A 19,489-nucleotide genomic window follows, 5' to 3' on the forward strand; every position below is an offset into this window, starting at 1 on the left:
TTTTATCTATAATTAATTTATTTTCAATCATGATTTAATGCTTACATTTCGAAAAGTTTCGAATAACAGAGCGTACATTTCGAAAAGTTTCGAATAACAGAGCGAAGAACTCAATCACATTACATCAATCTAAAAGCCGAACTCAGTGTAGAAATATATATCAATGTGTTAAGATCCACAAATAAAATTGTTTATAATTTGATTAATAAATCAATTCAAGACTTTTGGAAATGTTCCACGAAATACTAGAAAATACAGGTTTTACAAGTACAAACAAATTTTGAAAAAAATAAAGGTTAAATATTTAATATTTTCATTATATTATCAAGAGCGGCGATAGCCTAATGGATAAGGCGTTCGCCTTGCAACCCAAAGGTCATGGGATCGCGCCCCGACTGTGGCGTTTTTTTGTTTTTTTTTGGGGGGGGGGATTTTGAATTTCGTTCTTTTTCATTATTTTTACCAAATCAAGATATAAGCGAACTCTACATTTATAACATTGATAACAAATCACTATAAAAATAATTTTTCACCCATATAAACAATATTATGGACTGCGTAATGTGACTTAATGGGGGCTTAATAGTGGCTTAATGGTAGCTTAATGGTAGCTTAATGGAGTTTGGACATTAAGCACCTGTAAGTCTAGCTTAATGGTGGCTTAATGGTGACTTAATGGTGGTCTAAAAGTTACCATTAAGGACCTGTAAGCCACCATTAAGCTACCATTAAGCTACATTTAAGCACCCATTAAGGACTTTGAGTTGGCTTAATGGTAACTTAATGGTGGTGTAAATGTTACTTAAAGGTGCTTAATGGTGACTTAATGGTGACTTAAAGACAACCATTAAACCACCATTAAGGACCTATAAGCCACCATTAAGCCGGACTTAAAGGGTGTGTTTCATCTTGTGTTAGTAAAACTATTTCCATTCAAATATGAATGTAGAACATTTGAATATAAGCTTATTTCTGTTTTTGATATTTTCTTTTCGCAGCATCATTAGGAACTTGTATATTTAATTGCAGGATGCTTACTTTTAAAGTTGAGACATTTTCTTCCTTTTACGTTATGATTTTCATATTAAATTTATGTGAAGAATATTGACATAATTATTTGACATAATTCGCAGAGACATTCAAACACTTTCGTCTCGCATTTTGTTTTCAATATGGTCATTTATTTTTGGCCAAAACTTGGCTAATATGGTTTATGTATTTGCCAAAATTGTGTGTTTCGGTCAAATCTTAAAATTTAATACATTTAAAAAATTAACATTTTAGACTGATTTAGTCATCTGCGACATTTGCTCTAAAACCGGAAGTTTTGCGATACCTGCTATAAAGAACAGATAACTCGTGCTAAGAACGATAACTCGAGTTTACGGGAGGAGAGAATACTCTACTCCTTAAACACCTACATGTAATTTTTCATACCTATTTCTGTGTGACTGTCAAAAGCCGCGCTATTGGTAGCTCCCTCCCGCTAATGACCGCACCGTAAACCACATAATTTACCTTTTTAAAATTTGTGTTTTTTTAATAAATGGAAATCACAACGGGATGCTGCCATTTTAGCAGGAGAGTTAACAAAGGGCAATAACCTTTCCAAGTAAAAGTTACAATCTTTTGAGTATTGCAAATAGATTTTTTTTAGTTTATAGGTCATTTAATTAGTGCATTATTGTAAAATCTTCCAAAGGATTTGAGAAAAGCTTCATGTAAAGGTTGACTTCAATATAAATTGGGATCTGAATTATATAGGGATCGACGGGCTTGTTTTTTTTTTCTCTACAAAAATTGATAAAAGCTTGTTGATCTCCGTTCGAAGGCGTGCATATTAATGACATAAGTTTATTTTACTCTCATTAATATTTCAAGTTTGTTATCTCTAAATGTACATTGATATCGATTTTACTTCTCATTGTACATAATCAGTCATGAGTGGTACATGCATCGTCGGAAACCCATGGGTGATCTCGTCTTTACTTATCACCCGTGGGTTTTCGACGATGTGGTACATGTAATGTCTACAGTCTCTGAAATACAATTCTTTATGTTTACAACAGACTTTCCCGGATATAATGCATGATCATGCCATTAATATATGTAAATTATAGGCCTTAATGAACTTATACAAAGGACAGCAGTTATGTATCCCTACTGTTTCGAACGGGAATATTGACTCAAAACAAATGTACATGACTGTATGTTATCCTAAATATATTAAGCTCAAATAATAAAAACAATACTACATGTAACCCAGAGAAAGACTAATAGCACAGCTGTACATTGGAATGTAACGCTTTAATCTCTTTTTAGTATTTCTTATGTTACTATATGTATCGAGTAGGTCTACATGCAAAAAGACAGAGAATTGAAGAAAAATAAACAAGCGTATAAAAAATCCAAATAGTCCTTGAAAAGGCAAAAAATTAAAACTATATTATTAAGTATGGCATGCACCAGAGGGATTCGATACCTCGAATGTAAATAATCAGCGCGTATTTCAACTGTTATTCTATTTATTTATATTCTTTTTGGTGAATTTCGACACAAGGTTAGGGATGCAAATTAAAAAGTCCTATTTAATGGTTCATTCTATTTCCGCTATAAAAGAGTTACATACACTTCTAAGTGCCCTATCATAAGTGTCGGAAGCATTTCAAAGTGAGGGGTTGATTGACAGGGTGGGGTGGGGTGGGGAGGGGTAACCCAACAGCTAATTTATGGTTCCGACGCCCATGCTCTTTTGTGAAAAGTCGGAAAATGTACAAATCTATTTATCTTATGGTATCATCTAAATACAATACACATGCCTCTGAAATGTCATAATTTTTTTTATAATGGAGAAAATTAGGGTTCTGACTCTCTTACATGTCTTTATGTTCCTTTATGTTCCTTTATGTTTTAACTGGAGCGACAGGTACATTTAAAATTTGAACTGAGTTTGGCATGTTTTATACTATCTGCAACACCATGCTGTTCTAGTCAGTTGACCAAACGCGCCTCTAAGTCTGAAGAGTTTACTAATGGAAATACAACGTAATCTCAATCTCATACTCCCCGTCGAGGCCTCATCTACAGAGAAACAAACGATCTTTGGCAGAAGTTTGATCTCAATCTAGCAAAAAAATATCATAATTTTATCAAGGGGCAGACCTACCCTGAAGGACTTCTAGGCCAAAATTCATAGAAAATCAACCCTTTAAGGAACAAGATAAGATGTTTCAACCAATTTTGGAGGTTTATTGTAAAGTTGTAAATATTTGATTTAATGTTACTTGTAAAATACAAACTAGTGTGGAAAAAATTAGAAATATACACCATCATTACGGTAGAAAAAAAAAAAACTAAGATTCGTTTCAAATGTTACTTTTTCCATGAAACTGTTTTCTCGTGCTGGTCAATTCTTTTGTATTAGTGAATATATAGATCTTTATATTCTGAAATAAATGATATGAACTTTGGCTGGCTTCTTCTGATTAACTTCTAAATCTTAATATTTAAGTTATCCAGAATCGTATTCTATTCGTATCGTATGTCTTACACATTCACGATAATTTATTTTATAAACTTTATAATTTTAAAAATCCGATCTTGCAATCGTATTTAAATTCATAGTCTATAGCTATATGTCCATATTCCGTCATCCTGGCATGTAGTTTCTGAACATACAACTGTGAATGTGTGTATTTTTTTATGTAGTGTAATTTGTTTTCCGGACACTTTTTGTCACACTCTAAAGATATAGTCAAACATGTAAAACAGGCATTGAAATTTGGGGCTTAGCCCCCATGCCTTTCATTTTTCTCCCGAGCCTTATGTATTGTACCTTTGTCTTTTATCAATAACATAATTTGGTAAAAAATACTAATCTTATAATATTACTGATATTTTAAGAGAAATTGAAGACTAACATTTATGTCGTTATCGGGTTTCCTAGGACAGGGGTAAGTACATGTATCTTGATACCCTACTCTGGTTTTTGTATTTATACATATAATTATACCTTTATTAAAAATATCAGTATTCAAAATAAAAAAGAATCAAAATAGTCATTGTTTATTAGCAAGTTTAAGTAGATGCAAGGGTTCGTTCTACCTATTCCCACTTTCTGAAAATCAGGTAGGATAAGGTAACATTTTATGTGGGAATAGGTGGAATGTTTAAGTAAACCAAATGATTAACTTAAAAACATATACTAGTTACTGCTGTATCAACAGTTGATCAATGAACAATTGAAAGGAAAATTGGCTTTTCAAAATTCTAAATCAGACTTTTTACTAATATCTTACGACGGCGTATTAGTGCCATTTTAACAATGTAGAATTTTTTTTTTAAATCGTTTGTACGATTTAATAAATCGTTTGTACGATTTAATAAATCGTTTGTACGATTTAGTAAATCGTTTGTACGATTTAGTAAATCGTTTGTACGATTTAATAAATCGTTTGTACAATTTACTAAATCGTTTGTACAATTTGTTTGTTAAATCGTTTGTACAATTTAGTAAATCGTTTGTACAATTTAGTAAATCGTTTGTACGATTTAATAAATCGTTCGTACGATTTAATAAATCGTTTGTACAATTTAGTAAATCGTTTGTACGATTTAATAAATCGTTTGTACGATTTAATAAATCGTTTGTACAATTAGTAAATCGTTTGTACAATTTAATAAATCGTTTGTACAATTTGTTTGTTAAATCGTTTGTACAATTTATTAAATCGTTTGTACAATTTATTAAATCGTTTGTACGATTTAATAAATCGTTTGTTCGATTTAGTAAATCGTTTGTACAATTTAGTAAATCGTTTGTACAATTTAGTAAATCGTACAAACGATTTATTAAATTGTACAAACGATTTATTAAATCGTACAAACGATTTTAAAAAAAAATTCTACATTGTTAAAATGGCACTAATACGCCGTCGTAATATCTAAAGGTAACATGGGAAATATTTATTGAATTACTGATAAATGATTTTTCCCGTTAATTTATTTATTATATTTTCTAAAATTCAGCTACTTTAATGCATTTTTAAAACAAATCTTCTCATTTTACGTTTACAACGTTTACAATTCAAGATACAAGAGAGGTTTGTAACCCTTTTTTTAATATTTAAATTTATTATGCATTTTTATATATGTATTGCATATAATTATTTGATTAAAATAAATAATTTTCTCTAAAACTATTACAGTTAAGGCGAGATGGGAACAAACCAATATTATTACTAGGTTGATATAAAAGTTTAAATGATAATTTTTTTAGATTTAATTTAACAATTAATGGAAATTTATGAATACTGTGAATGAAATAATATGTGTAATACCATAAAATACATTATTCTAAATATTTTAAATCTTCTTCACCTTAATTCACCAGAGAGCTTACTAAGGCGAAATGGGAATGCTAAATTTTACAGTTAAGGCGAGATGGGAACAAACCTTAATTTTCTGTCTTCAAATGTACAAAAAACAGGTAAATCCAAGGTGAGATGTAATAACTGTAATTAAATTATTATAAAATCAGGAATAGGTGGAATTGAGATTTTTAAAAAGTGGGAATAGGTAGAAGATACCGGCGGAAGACATCGTATTGATTGAGGGGCATGTCAAAATTACATCAAACGCAACCGAGATACCCCATTTCAGGTGGAGACAGGATGTGTACAATACATTTAATGACACCTGTGATTCTAAAACAATGAAGCCCTTTTCAACAGACACTTGAGATTCACACCTTTTGTTTTTTAGCATGAGAAAAATTTTAACTTCAATACAATGAGATGAATTTCACGAATTCTGAAATGCGTTCAACGTTCTTTTTCCATGTATTTTTTGTAAAATATACTGATTTAATTCGTAAACAATTAACCATGTCAGAACAGCTTATTCTATTCTCTCATTATTGAAGCAAATAGTTACAATTTTGAACCATCATGAAAACAATATTTAAAAAAAAAACCCAACACCACCCCCTAACTAAAGATGCTAAAATCAAGAAATTGCATGCATTGAATAAACCGACAGATGCATTGAATTTTCTGAGAAAAATTAATTTAACTAAGTTATTTATAAAATTAGAAACTGAAATATTTCACTTAGAAAAATAATTTTTCAATTTTAACCAATTTGTATTTTATTTTTACATTTACATGATAGTATTATGCAGTATATGTACATTATCCCTAACAAAACAATACACATTGGCTAAAATTGAAAAAAAAATAATTCAAGAAATGATAATTAGTGAAAATAAACAATGTCATGAAGAATGATAAATAGATAACATTGCTGGCTTTGCGAACATTCTGCTTGAAAGAACCACGAACGATAGTATTGTTCTCCCGCCTACCTCTAAGTCAATTCTCAAAAGTTAACATATTCGAATGGTTTTCAAAATTTTTATAGATATTTATATGAATTTTAATAAAACGACTTTTTTAGGATACCAAAGAGAGATAACTCTATAATTTTGGTAAAACTTGAGTTTTTCACTATAGAAATCAATGGAAAACGGAAAATATTTTTAAAACATCTTTCCCCCCCGTGAAACAAAAATTCCTTTTTACAGGTAATATGGACTGTCATTTTACAAATATATGCCAAAGCGTTTTGTGTTTCACGGGGGGGAACATATGTTTATAGACAAAAACCGAAAAAATGCTGATTTTTCACCAATTTTAAAGCTATTTACAACTAAATAATTGTATTTTATTAATTTATATATGTTTTATTTATTTGCGTAAAACATATGAACAGATATGAGATTCATTTTATCATATTTAAGACTATTTCAAAATATGGTGATTCTTGAAAGTTCGATTTCACTAGAAAATATCGTCTACCCCCCTTTTTTCGAGAGCTTAAATTGATGATAATTTACTATCTAGCGCTGGAATTAAAATAATAAATCAATTACCATAGAACTGTTCTTTGTATTAAACAAAGATTAAATGGCCAAATTGCCATTAAAATTGAATTTAACGGGTGCAAAATGTAGGCGGGAATCAAGAGTTAGAGTACGTAGTTCTTAAATCTGGAACGACTTTATTTATTAATCAATTAGAGGATGGTAATAGAAAATCAATATAAATTCATCATCAATCTGTTTTAATTATTTTACAACATACTTGCTGGTATTGTTTGTTTAATACTTACCAGATAGTCTTCATTTTTCTTATCAACCTATCACGCGGCGCAGCAGGGGTCAAAGTAAAAACAGATACCTACCTGCGGCCAGGTGAGACCGCGCAACGCGTTCCCCATTGGATGAAGTAAACATGTGATCATTTGAAAATTTAGAAAGGGACAATTCTGTATTGGTTTGTTCAAGTAGGTAAGGCCTTTGGCCCGTTTTACAAAAGAACTTACGACTAAGACAAAAAACAAATTGCATAATCAAAAAAGATTAAAATAATTTTGATATAAAGTTGATCAAAAAGTTATATGTATATACATACTTAAAAAGTCTCATTTTTCTGAAAGAAAGGGCGTCCTTTTCGTGAAGGCGGACATTACGAGACGATATTTACAATCCGAAATATTAAAGGATATTTCTTAACGGCGGACACAATGTGCTCAGTGAAGAGTTTAACCGAGAAAAGACGGACTTTTCTTGGCGGCGGACATAATCTGACGATTTTTTTCGGAAGAAAGGCAGGTTTTTCTTGTCGGCGGACAATATTACGATTTGTTTTAAAAGGCATTTTGTTGCGGGGGACATAACATTACGATTTGTTTGGAAGAAAGGCGGACTTTTTGTGGCGGCGGACATAGTGTGACGATTTTTCCGAAAAAGAGGCGGACATTTCGTGACGGCGGACATAGTTTGACGATTTTTCCGAAGAAGAGGCGGACATTTCGTGACGGCGAACATAACGTGACGATTTTTCTGAAAAAGAGGCGGACATTTCGTGACGGCGGACATAACGTGACGGCGGACAAAACGTGACTCAACAACAGGTCATGATATTCCCCTAGATTAGAAATGCCAAATGTTTCCCAGACAACTTGAGCATGGTTGTAATCAGCTTCTGATATATCTTGATCGTTGATGGAACTGTAAAAAGCTGATCTGTCCGGTAGACAAGTTTCGTTGAATTTCTCCATACTGTCCATGTACTCATAGGGGTAAACACCCTTACGCATGAGTAACTTCAATTTTTCTTTGACTGATCCAGAATGCTTTTGCTCAATGTACTGACGGAGATGTTTAAATTTTTCTACACCTTCTTTAGAAAGATTAAACACGAGCTTTTCCAAGGAGGTTGACAAAAATTGAAAGGAATCGATAAAATCTAATTTTCCCATTGAAAACGATATGTATTTCTCATGGTTTTGGGGGATACAATTAAGTTGTTTGTGCTTCATTTTTCCAATGGCTTGCATAATCAAGTGTGAATCATATCCTTTCAGGTTATGAAAAAATACTGGAATTCGCTCTCTTTGTTTCAGATTGAGGTTACAAGAATTATGGGCGGCTCCCCGAAATTTACCTGTCACGTGGCAGTGATCACGTACGCGATCTTTCCCCAAATGTTGATGACAGGTGTAGCATTGTTCAGCTCTTTTAAATTCAAATTCTTCTTTCATTTCCATTCTAAGTGGTTTGTGATTTCTAAGTGCAGTAGTTAGTCTTTCTTCCACTTTAACCATGTGCTCAACAAACGTTTCAACGACGTTATCCCCACGATATGTCACGTGATTTTCAGTAAAAGCCTTATTCAGACCAACTATTTTATAAGTAAATCCTGATGGAGTGTGCTTGGCAAGTTTAGTTGTGCTGGATGTTCTTGTGTCAGGTTGACATGTTGCTAATTTTTCTGCAATGCACTCAAAATCGGCATAGACCACGAAACTGACTCGTTGTTGCTTTGATACATCTGTATATCTTAACCATTTATTTTCCTCACTTGGCATCTCAGTTTTCTGAGCCCCGTGTACTTTGCAATAAGATGTATGTTTTTCCAACAGGTTTTCTTTCGTAAAACCATGCAAGCAATAGCAGCAGAAGAAGTACTGGTTATGGTCACTGTTCTGATCTGCCAACAGTCTGTTGAAGTTTTTTATCCAACAATAATGGGAACAATTTCCACTGGATAAAATAAGAAGATTGATGTGACGTTGGAAGCGATTCTTTGTGAGATGGATAGGGTATACTTGTCCCTTTTCATAGCCAAAAATATTGATTGATATGTCATTTTGATGTTCAAACTTTTCCATATCCTTAATCTTCACAGGAAATTCAATACCACTGAAATTCAATTCATCCGCAAAAGAGATGTAATTGGTAAGGCGTTCAGCATGGTGAATAGTTGGGTGCAGTGCAGATAAAACTGCCCATTGAAAGCATTTTTGATCATTGTTTTGTACGTTGACTATAGCCTTTTTTGCTCTCAGTTTGATAGGCAGTGGAATGAAGCCTGATCCTCTAATCGGTCTGTATTTGGCAATGTTCAGTGTTAATTCCAATACCTTATCGAGTGTCCAATTGCTTCCCTCTCTTTGATATTCTAAAAAGGAACTCATAATTTTTTTGTTGCTATCTCGTAAGCTTTGTTCTAGATCTTCTCTTTTCAATGCAACATGACATCTCCCATGAAAATGTGGTTCCACTGTTTCAATCTGATCTTTCTTTTCTTTAGAGAAACGAACTTTCATGGTCAAATACCATTTGATGCTTTGTCGTTTTTGCAAAGCTATTTTTAACGTTTTCATGATAATATCATACTTGGATCGCAGGAATTGTAGAGGATCAAATTTAGTTTTGTCTTCTGCAGGAACTTTATATACTTTTAAATTCCCGTTGATGGCTTCCTCTTCTGTGATGCATTCGTTTGTTTCGTTGGTTGAAAGACCGCCTCCAATTTGATTTTTGTCTTGCAGATCAGTACCTGTAGCCTGATTGGTTATTTTTATTTCGTCAGCTTTGGTAGCAGGAAGTGTCCGTGAGTGTTGCCTTTTCATATGACGAATATAATTATCTTTCCTTTTAAATTGCATGCCACAGGTTGTGCATCGGTGTTCAGAAAATTTATGAGCTGTTCTGAGATGACGAAACATGCTTGATGTGTGAGAAAATTCTTTTCCACATTCATTACAGATGACAGACTTCATTTTCTTGAATACTAAATAAAAAACTGAAAGAGTTCAGTAATTTAAATATTATAATATCAACATCGATTCGTTTTAAATAAATAAGAACATCAGTGAGATCTGATTAAGAAACTCTCAGGTTTCAAGGCTATTGCACGGCCATCAACATCCCTGTCACCAGGGACGGAGCTCCGCTCACCGAAGTAAGCTCATTTGAACATAAGTCGGACATGTCTTCCCGATAATTACGGGGACGTGTTACGTTAAACACTCTCATGTCCGTTGTGAGCTAGTAACACCGCCCTATATCGGTACACTGTGTTCAAATGCAGCAAAACCTCAGATCCCAATATATTATAATGTTTCTACGAATTTAATTATTCTTCAAATGTATTAATTGCACGTTAACCGATTTTAAAATTAATATTGCAGTTGTTTAATTGTGTTATTGTAGTACTTAGAAATGTTTAATGTTCCACAATCTGTCGCTCCACTTCTAAACCACTGGATAACTCTAATGAAGTTCGTTCTACAATTTAAAAGAAAAATATAAATGAATTTAAAAAAAAAAAGAAAAATAATGATTTAAAAGTCGGTATCGTTTAATTTTCAAAGACTTAAAACTTGTGAAATAAAAAGCCCTAAATTCTTTTTTTATTATTTAAAACTTGTGAAATAAAAAGCCCTAAATTCTTTTTTTTATTTGAAGAGGAAGATAAGCGACTTACCTGACCGTCTGGTTCACCACAAAGTGACGAATTTGATTATCCTTGCGCTTTATATACCCGTCACACACTGACTGTAAAATTCTTTAATTTGATTGGATAATCAATAAAAGCTTTAACCCTAAACCTGATCTGATGCATCAGATTGAAATGACCGCTTTCGAATTTAGACGTCATTTCCCAGCGTCTCGCTTGGGTTCCCTCGGTTCATAATATTTATGTGTATTTAGGTCATCTTCGAGGCGAATGCCTTTATGTCTTTTCTCTCAATTAAACGCTTTTAATGCTTTTGTTAACTGTTCACTCTTGATTAAAAAAGGACATTTGTTACTTCTGGGGAATTTGCTCAATGGGTACCTTTTTCTGATATGTTAATTCATATCGATGAATTTTCGTTTTAGTTTTAAACTTTGTCAGTTTTTCTTCTCGAGTGAATGTAAAGCTACAGTTGTGGGTAACTGGAATGATAATAATCGCGAAATTCTTCCAAAACTTTATTTATTTATATGTACAAATTGTCATGTATATGCATGAAAATAAGAATGAAAATGAACGATATTGTTGTAAAATAAACAGATGATAAAACGTTCAAAATAATTCAATATGGCGTCGTATTATCGATTTTTAAACCGGTTAAATCCTGTTTATCGTGATCTCTTTGGACACGTTTGTTTACCTGTGTCTCGCTTGAATGCTTTTTTATCATAAAAGTCGCGTGTGCTTTCTTACACATTGTGGACAATTTTTTCCAATCATTGAAACTAATAATATAATGTGGTTTGGTTAATAAATCTTTAGAGAACACCTTACATAAATAATTGAATTTTAGTTCGATTTCATGTACATTTATTTCCACTTTGCATTGATTATGAACACGGTATTTCATGTTCCTGGACAATAATATGATTTAAAATAATTGATTATAATCATTAGGTAATCAATCAATGTCAATCATTATGATAATTGATTTCTGAATATATGATCAATAATTATAACATAATTGATAAATTAATTAATTACTAATTAATTATAATTTATTTATTAAGTAATAAATTAGCCATCTGTATGACGTCATAGGTAGCCTCACACCTTGGGAGGCTATCGGAGGCTACTCCATGTTAACTCTATGGGAGGCTACTGTCCCAGAACTCTGGTTTTTTCCCTACTATCAACTCAACTCGCGACTCTAGAGCAGACACTCTAACTACTGCATCACGCGGGCAATGTGTACAAATTGAAATACCGGTATATGTTTATCTGATGTTCTTATTCGAACAATCTCAAACGAACAAGAATGTTTAACAGCGTTATTCAAAATCATAACAACACTGATTATGGGTAAATGCTCCAAGACTTGTGCAGCTTATTAAAATTTATTACATACTTAGTAATAAATACAGGATTTTTGCATATGCAATATGCCTGACGTCACCACTTGTTCTATATAAACATGCCATATTTATCAACCTGCAATAAACATATATTTTATCTCTAAATGTATATTTACAGTTTTAGAGTCCAGCCCACTTATTCTACAATGTACGTCCATTCTCGCATATTTTGAAGAATCTGAACAGAGGAGGGAATTATACAGATCTGAAATAGATTCTTCTGAACCTAACTCTACGACGGTAGATACAATGTGGCTAAACCAAAAGGATTACAACTATATCAACGTTACATTTGCCGCTGTCTTCACATCAGCAGACAACCTAAACATTTCAAGAAATGAAAAACAGTTTAAAAAGGGAATCATATCTGGAGGCGTTAATATTATTCATCACAAAATGAGCAGACCAGGTGAAGGTATGTTGACCTCCTTTATATTTAATATATATACTGTAAAAGCAGGAATATTTGTTGGGGTTTTTATTTTGTTTATATCGTTGTTTACAATTAGGAACGAAATTACAATTCCCACACGAATTTTTTATGATTATAAATTGAACAGTGTTACTTTTAAACCAACGAAAATCAATGCCCACGAAACCTTTATAGATTACAAATCAACAGAATTTTATTCTCAGGAAAATTTGTGCTTCTACAATTTGTAGATTAAGTACCAAGTTCAATATTATTATGAATTTTTGAAAATACTAGAAATTGTATACACTTATCTTTATAACTAGAAAAGACGCCCTTTGTGAGTGGAAATGAAACCCACCTCTGTGAGAGTCAGCCCAGTTCTCTCTATCCCAGCGTGGATTTATTTCAATGTAACTACACGGATGACAAGTTTGACATGCAGCTGGAACACGGAGACAAGTAAATTCTCTTCAAAATTGTGTGGTAGAGGGGTTTGAGGGAGGATGTCTATTCATTTTTAACTATAAAGTCTCAAATAAATGACATCTAAATATAAAAGAAGAACTAGGACTCCTGATTTTGGAGAATGTAATGAAGGTTTTGACTTTTTTTATGTACAGTTTAACTCTGACAGCTTTTACTAAAATCTGGAGTATTTTTGAAAAAGACTTATTTATCGACGAGATGTCTACAAAATCTACAATGTTTCGCTTCGATTTGGTAAAGCCACATCACTGTCTCCTAGACGGACCATGTGAGGCGAAAGCACTGGATGTTGTGGAAGATGTCACTAAGGTATTTTAAACGTGTTCTCCCATTTATTTCAATTGAACCTTGTTAAGATATACTTCTCTAAAATAGTTTTATTTTTGATATAGAACCATTTCAAGCTTAGTTTGGACTTTCAGTAAGGCGTGGCATTCCCGGCGCTACATGTTTACCGCCTGTCAAATGGTAAATAGATTCTCATTGGTTAAGTAATTAATAACATCATGAACTTTAAACTGTTGTTGACACCGATGATATGACCTAAGCTCCACCTCTTTGCAGGACGAAACAATGTAATTGGGTATTCCATACACTAATTGGCATTTGCCCGAATTTCTATCCCATGTATATTTCAACACTGAAGGAAAGCTGTGTAAATTTCAGAAGCCAATTATTAAACGTCGAGAATGCCACGCCTTACTGAAAGTCCAAACTAAGCTAGAAATGGTTCTAAAGGTTAGTGGACAGAGGCGTTATAGCATCATGTTCGTTTTCAGTCTGGTTGTGTATGGATTATGTTCAACTGGAAGCATCCACTTTTAAGAAAGGCAAACGCTAAATAGTCATAAAGATTCTGGATTCAATATAAGCATGATAAACTTGAATAATAAATTATATGTTTGACCTTATTTTTTTTTTATAAAGTCTCCAATAGAATTGGAATGGAACAAGTGGGTGGATAAGCTTTCTGGAATCCAAGATTACAAAGTACAAGTTTATTTGCTGCAGCTGAACACAACAAACTTGGCGGAACCAAATCCGCGGCACCCAGACGAGGAAATATCCCTTTCGGCACTAGAAACAAGATATACTTACACTCCTAGGAGATCGGGGATGTATTCCTTTATACTCAATGTAATAGACAGAGCCAACAATGTACAATACGCACGTACCTTGGTGTTATATGACCCTACTTCAAATATCACTCTCTCTAAATTGCCATTTATGGCAAGAAGCGCAGAAGCTGAAACTAACTTTCAATGGCAAAATAACCTCGACAAGGATATTATCATGTCATGGAAAGGACATTTTCAGAACAAATTCCATGAAGATAATAAACTTTTAAATCCAGTAGCACAGTACAAAAACTTCAATAATGATGCAAACATTGAAAAACAAGTTCCAAACCAACTTGATGATAACTCGGGGAAAAGGACACTGAAAGAAATCCGGAATGTTCATGGTATAGTTAAATTTGAATATTTCTACAGACACGGAAATCAAGGGGAGAGAACCCCACAATTCTGGTATAAGGTGAATGATACATTTTCAGAAACTCAGGCTTTTAATATTGAGAGAAAAGATGGCGATACCATTAACTTTTGGGTCAAGGCGACTGACATCATGGGGAATACGAAAGTTGACTTGACGAAGATTTCCTTTGATTCCAGTCCGCCAGAAAGTTTAAACCCTTCAGGCGTCATATTTACGAGGAACGTTAAAAATGCCACTTACCCTTTCTAAAGTCGGTAAGAAAATTAAAGAATTTTCAATTTTTTTTTAAGAAAATGAAAAACATGAAAATCAAAGAATTAATTTCTCTCTCTTTCTCTCTCTCTCTTTCTCTCTCTCTCTCTCTCACATACACACACATACACACACACACACACACACACCCTCTCACACACATACACACACACCCTCACTCACACACCTACTCTCTCACACACCCTCACAAATACACACATAAATGATATCATGAGCAATTAGAAATATATATATAGTCAAATGATTTTTTCAGGCTACAGGTAGATGTCTTTGACAGAGAAAGTGGAATACATGGAATTCACGTGGAGCTAAGATCTTCTGGAAGAAATTATAAACTATTCCAGGAAATTAATATTCCAGGAAACAAAACAGAAGTAAAAAAAATTTTCCTGACAAGTTTTATTTCTTGTATAATTATTTAAAGCTTTTTTGTTTAGTTTGTATAAAGAAAAAAACACTGTCGTGTTTCATCATCCTAGAAATCAGAGATGAAATCCAATCAAACAAAAATTGTTTAATTTTTTCCTATTACATTAAAAGAAATTTCCTTTTTTACAATAGGAAAAAATTAAACACAAGACTGGAATAATAAACAATATTTTCCTTTCACTGTAGGCGGATCCAGGATTGAAAGCAGGATACACAACCTCTGTAGGAAGCTACTTTTATTACCGCCACACCCTGGACATAAATAACTGCTGGTTTGTTGGGTCAAAGGAAAAAATGGCAGAGGAGTCTGTCTTACTGAATCTGGCTGTATATAACATGGCTATGAAACCTGCGTTTTACAGTTCAATAGTAAGTAGTTCTGTCCCCTTGGATGCTAGAAATTCAAATAATTAATTTTCCTTACTCACATTTTATTTGCTTTTTTCTGTCAATATCTTTGCTGCAGTGCTGTTTTGTTATGCTGTTTTGTTCACTATTTGCAGCTGACAGATTTGTCCTCGCTGGACGGAATGGATGAATGTATGTATCTTCATTGTGTGGAGATTACACATTTATTCAAGGATTACGTTTACTCAGGTTTCAGAAGAGAAAAAGGAAATTTTATTAAGTCAAAAATTAATCTAAATGGATAATATAACCAACAATTTAAAAATTGATATTTTGTTATTTGAAGAAAATATGTAAGAACAAATCAATATATGGTATGCAGAGGAAATTCGGACTAAATTTATAAAAAAAAAATTCATTTTTGTCACAAAATTTTATTTCTTTCAATATCTATTACAAAGTAGTTAAAAATTACATGTATTTTTAAACAACATTTTGCGCAAATTTTATATGCTTGAAAGCTCATGAATTATTTCAAATAATTGAATGCCATTAAATTAAGAAATTCAAAAAATATGAACAAAAAACATTCCAGACAACATATCTCAATCATTTGATCACTGACCTCATATAATATAAATACCAATAGAATAAGAACAAAAAAAGTAAATTGGGATTATAAATAATTTAAAGTTCTTATCAATCAGATTTTTGTTGTAATTCATCAAAAATAGGAGGGGGGGGGGGGGGGGGGGGGGCAAATAGAAATCTGACAAAGGAAATTCGGAGGGTAATAATAAGTTTATGGCTCAAATTCTAATTGTTCATTTATATGTTTATGAAGCCAAGTCGTTCCATTTCTTATTGTATTTCATTATTTAAAGATTATTGTTGCTTGTGATATTTTGTGAGTAAAGAAAAACTCGGTCATAGTGTGAAAAAATGAGGCATTTTACGAGAAATTCTCAAGGGCCACTAGCACGAAAAGTAGGTCATTGACCTAGTTATTTCAAAGTGAAATTTAACACAGGAATCATAGGTGTACAATATGCAATAGGTGTTTTTTTTTTCGTTTTTATCAGTGGATTTTTTGTCATCTGAGTAAACGTCATCCTTAAATAATCTGTGTTCAGATCTCAGAATGTTGCATAGTTGAATTATGCCCATGATTGCATTACAGGTTCAATATTTGAGTGATTTGTCGTTTTAGACCCTGACCCAATTAATTTAACCATAACTGAAACCTTTGACAATGGTGTTCGTCTGAACTGGACCATGCCCTCAACTTGTTACGAGATGTCAACGGTTGTAGTAGAGTTCCGTTCATCCAATGACCGAGTTCATGTCCTACATGTAGAGCCATACAACGACTGGCTTGATTTGACAGATTTGGACCCCGAAACAAGTTACAACATGTCTTTTGTTACAGAATATGGAACACAAAGAAGCGATCCAGTATTTCTACAATTTCGAACTTCTGCTTCCAAAAATGGAGTGGTGGCTTATGCTCAAGCTAAGGAGCTTCTGCAACTTTCATATTTATTAATCATTGTATTTTACTTACATAATTGTTTTTGATATTGTTTTAAAACAACTGTACGAAATTAAAAAGTGTATCCTCTAGACGTCAAATATATAAAGCGATACAATTTTTAGTGTCAGTTAACTAGATGATATACATGTAAGATATATAGGGATAACGAAACTATAAATGCATTTTCCCATGGCTAAAGCAATTTAATTTTAAGCCTATTATTTTAATTTTTGTTGTGAGCTTCATAAATACAAACTCATTTTTATGCGCCCGGATCGATAGATCCCGGGCGTATATTGTTTTTGTCCTGTCTGTTTGGCTGTTTGTCTGTTTATCTGTTTGTCTGTTTGTCTGTTTGTCTGTTGTCAACTTTAACCTTGGCCATAACTTTTGAACAATAAGAGATAGAGACTTCATATTTGGTATGCATACTCCACTAATAAAGTCCTTTCAAATGACATCAAGGTCAATGACCTTGTGACCTTGACTGTGACCTATATGCTAAAAATAGCTTTTTCCACTGTTTGACATAACTTTTTAACCATAGGAGATAGGGACTTCATATTTGGTATGCATACTCCTCTAATAAAGCCCTTTCAGTTGACAACAAGGTCAATGATCTTGAGACCTTGACTGTGACCTATATGCTAAAAATAGCTTTTTACACTTTTTGCCATAACTTTAGAACCATAGAAGATAGGAACTTCATATTTAATATGCATACTCCTCTAATAAAGCCCTTTCAGTTGACAACAAGGTCAATGACCTTGTGACCTTGACTGTGACCTATATGCTAAAAATAGCTTTTTACACTTTTTGCCATAACCTTTGAACCATAGGAGATAGGAACCTCATATTACGGATGCATACTCCACTGATTAAGTTCTTTCAAATGACACCATGGTCAATGACCTTGTGACCTTGACTGTGACCTATATGCTAAAAATAGCTTTTTACACTTTTTGCCATAACCTTTGAACCATAGGAGATAGGAACCTCATATTACGGATGCATACTCCACTGATTAAGTTCTTTCAAATGACACCATGGTCAATGACATTGTGACCTTGACTGTGACCTATATGCTAAAAATAGCTTTTTACACTTTTTGCCATAACTTTTGAACCATGGGAGATAGGAACTTCATATTTGGGATGCATACTCCACTGATAAAGTTCTTTCAAATGATACCATGGTCAATGACCTTGTGACCTTGACCGTGACCTATATGCTAAAAATAGCTTTTTACACTTTTTGCCATAACTTTTCAACCATAGGAGATAGGAACTTCATATTTAGGATGCATACTCCACTGATTAAATTCTTTCAAATGACACCATGATCAATGACCTTGACTGTGACCTATATGCTAAAAATAGCTTTTTACACTTTTTGCCATAACTTTTAAACCATAGGAGATAGGGACTTCATATTTGGGATGCATACTCCACTGGTTAAGTTCTTGCAGTGACCTTGTGACCTTGACTGTGACCAATATGCTAAAAATAGATTTTTTGAACTTTGTTTCCGCCGGGCGCATAGTGTTTCACAAACACATCTTGTTATATCATTTGATAAAAATCTTTTAGTGATTAATTTTGTTTATGATAAGTTGCAAATTGTATATACACTTTGATTTAAACGCAGTGCATATTTGATACATGTATATGTATGTTTAATACATTTGAAAAGTAACACATGATGTGTCCAATTGATCTAAAATATTTGTAATCGATATACCCTGCTTAAAATTAAAGGAACCTTGAGTGTTTAAGGATATTTTTTTATTTCCTGCGTCCTTCGCTTTGATTACAGATCTGGTAAGATGTTAGTCGATCTTTCTGGTTTAATTTTTATCGAGTATCAAACACTACCGTATACCCACTGGTAATCTCATCTTAAATAAACGGGACTATTTGTGTTCTAAGATGGAAACCAAGGGCTTCCTCAGAAAGGAAATGTCGGGACTACTAAAATTGTAAGATTGGATGTGATAACACAGTACTTAGCTAAATACCAACCTCACTTGACAAAGTTTTATACCGCTCAGAGTAGGCTTTTCGAAAATTCTACGAAGCTATTATAACCTTGTTTGTAAGTACATCCTATCTCTGAATCATATTTGTCTGACAGGTTTCATACCATTTTTTTGTCTGTTCATACCTTTATATCAAATTTTACTACTGAATACTCCGCCAGCGTGATCAATACATATGGCTCAAGGCCGGTGTGTCCGGTCGACAAGGGATATTTACTCCTCTTTGACACCTTATCCCACCCCTGA

At 33.0% G+C, this 19,489-nt stretch overlaps 2 protein-coding genes across 2 annotated transcripts in view; both read left to right on the forward strand.

Annotated features, from left to right (window-relative positions):
- Positions 1–14,870, forward strand: part of LOC134274137 (uncharacterized) — a 31,287-nt gene extending 16,417 nt beyond the window's left edge. The window contains exons 3-6 of the mRNA XM_062756390.1: positions 12,342–12,638; positions 12,962–13,097; positions 13,259–13,433; positions 14,052–14,870. Coding sequence (XP_062612374.1) covers positions 12,473–12,638; positions 12,962–13,097; positions 13,259–13,433; positions 14,052–14,870 — 1,296 coding nt within the window. The 5' untranslated portion in view covers positions 12,342–12,472. The remainder of the gene's footprint in view (positions 1–12,341; positions 12,639–12,961; positions 13,098–13,258; positions 13,434–14,051) is intronic.
- LOC134274139 (collagen alpha-1(XII) chain-like) lies at positions 14,656–17,197 on the forward strand (the record flags this gene model as incomplete). Its single annotated transcript, XM_062756391.1, has 5 exons — positions 14,656–14,875; positions 15,148–15,268; positions 15,510–15,692; positions 15,827–15,863; positions 16,882–17,197. Coding segments are annotated over exons 3-5 (428 nt in total), but the record flags the coding sequence as incomplete, so codon positions are not given.
- Between the last annotated feature and the right edge of the window lie 2,292 nt (positions 17,198–19,489).

The sequence above is a fragment of the Saccostrea cucullata genome, unplaced genomic scaffold (genome assembly GCF_032062105.1).
Source record: "Saccostrea cucullata isolate Sc308-1 unplaced genomic scaffold, CSIRO_AGI_Scuc_v1 ctg2527, whole genome shotgun sequence".
NCBI lineage: Eukaryota > Metazoa > Mollusca > Bivalvia > Ostreida > Ostreidae > Saccostrea > Saccostrea cuccullata.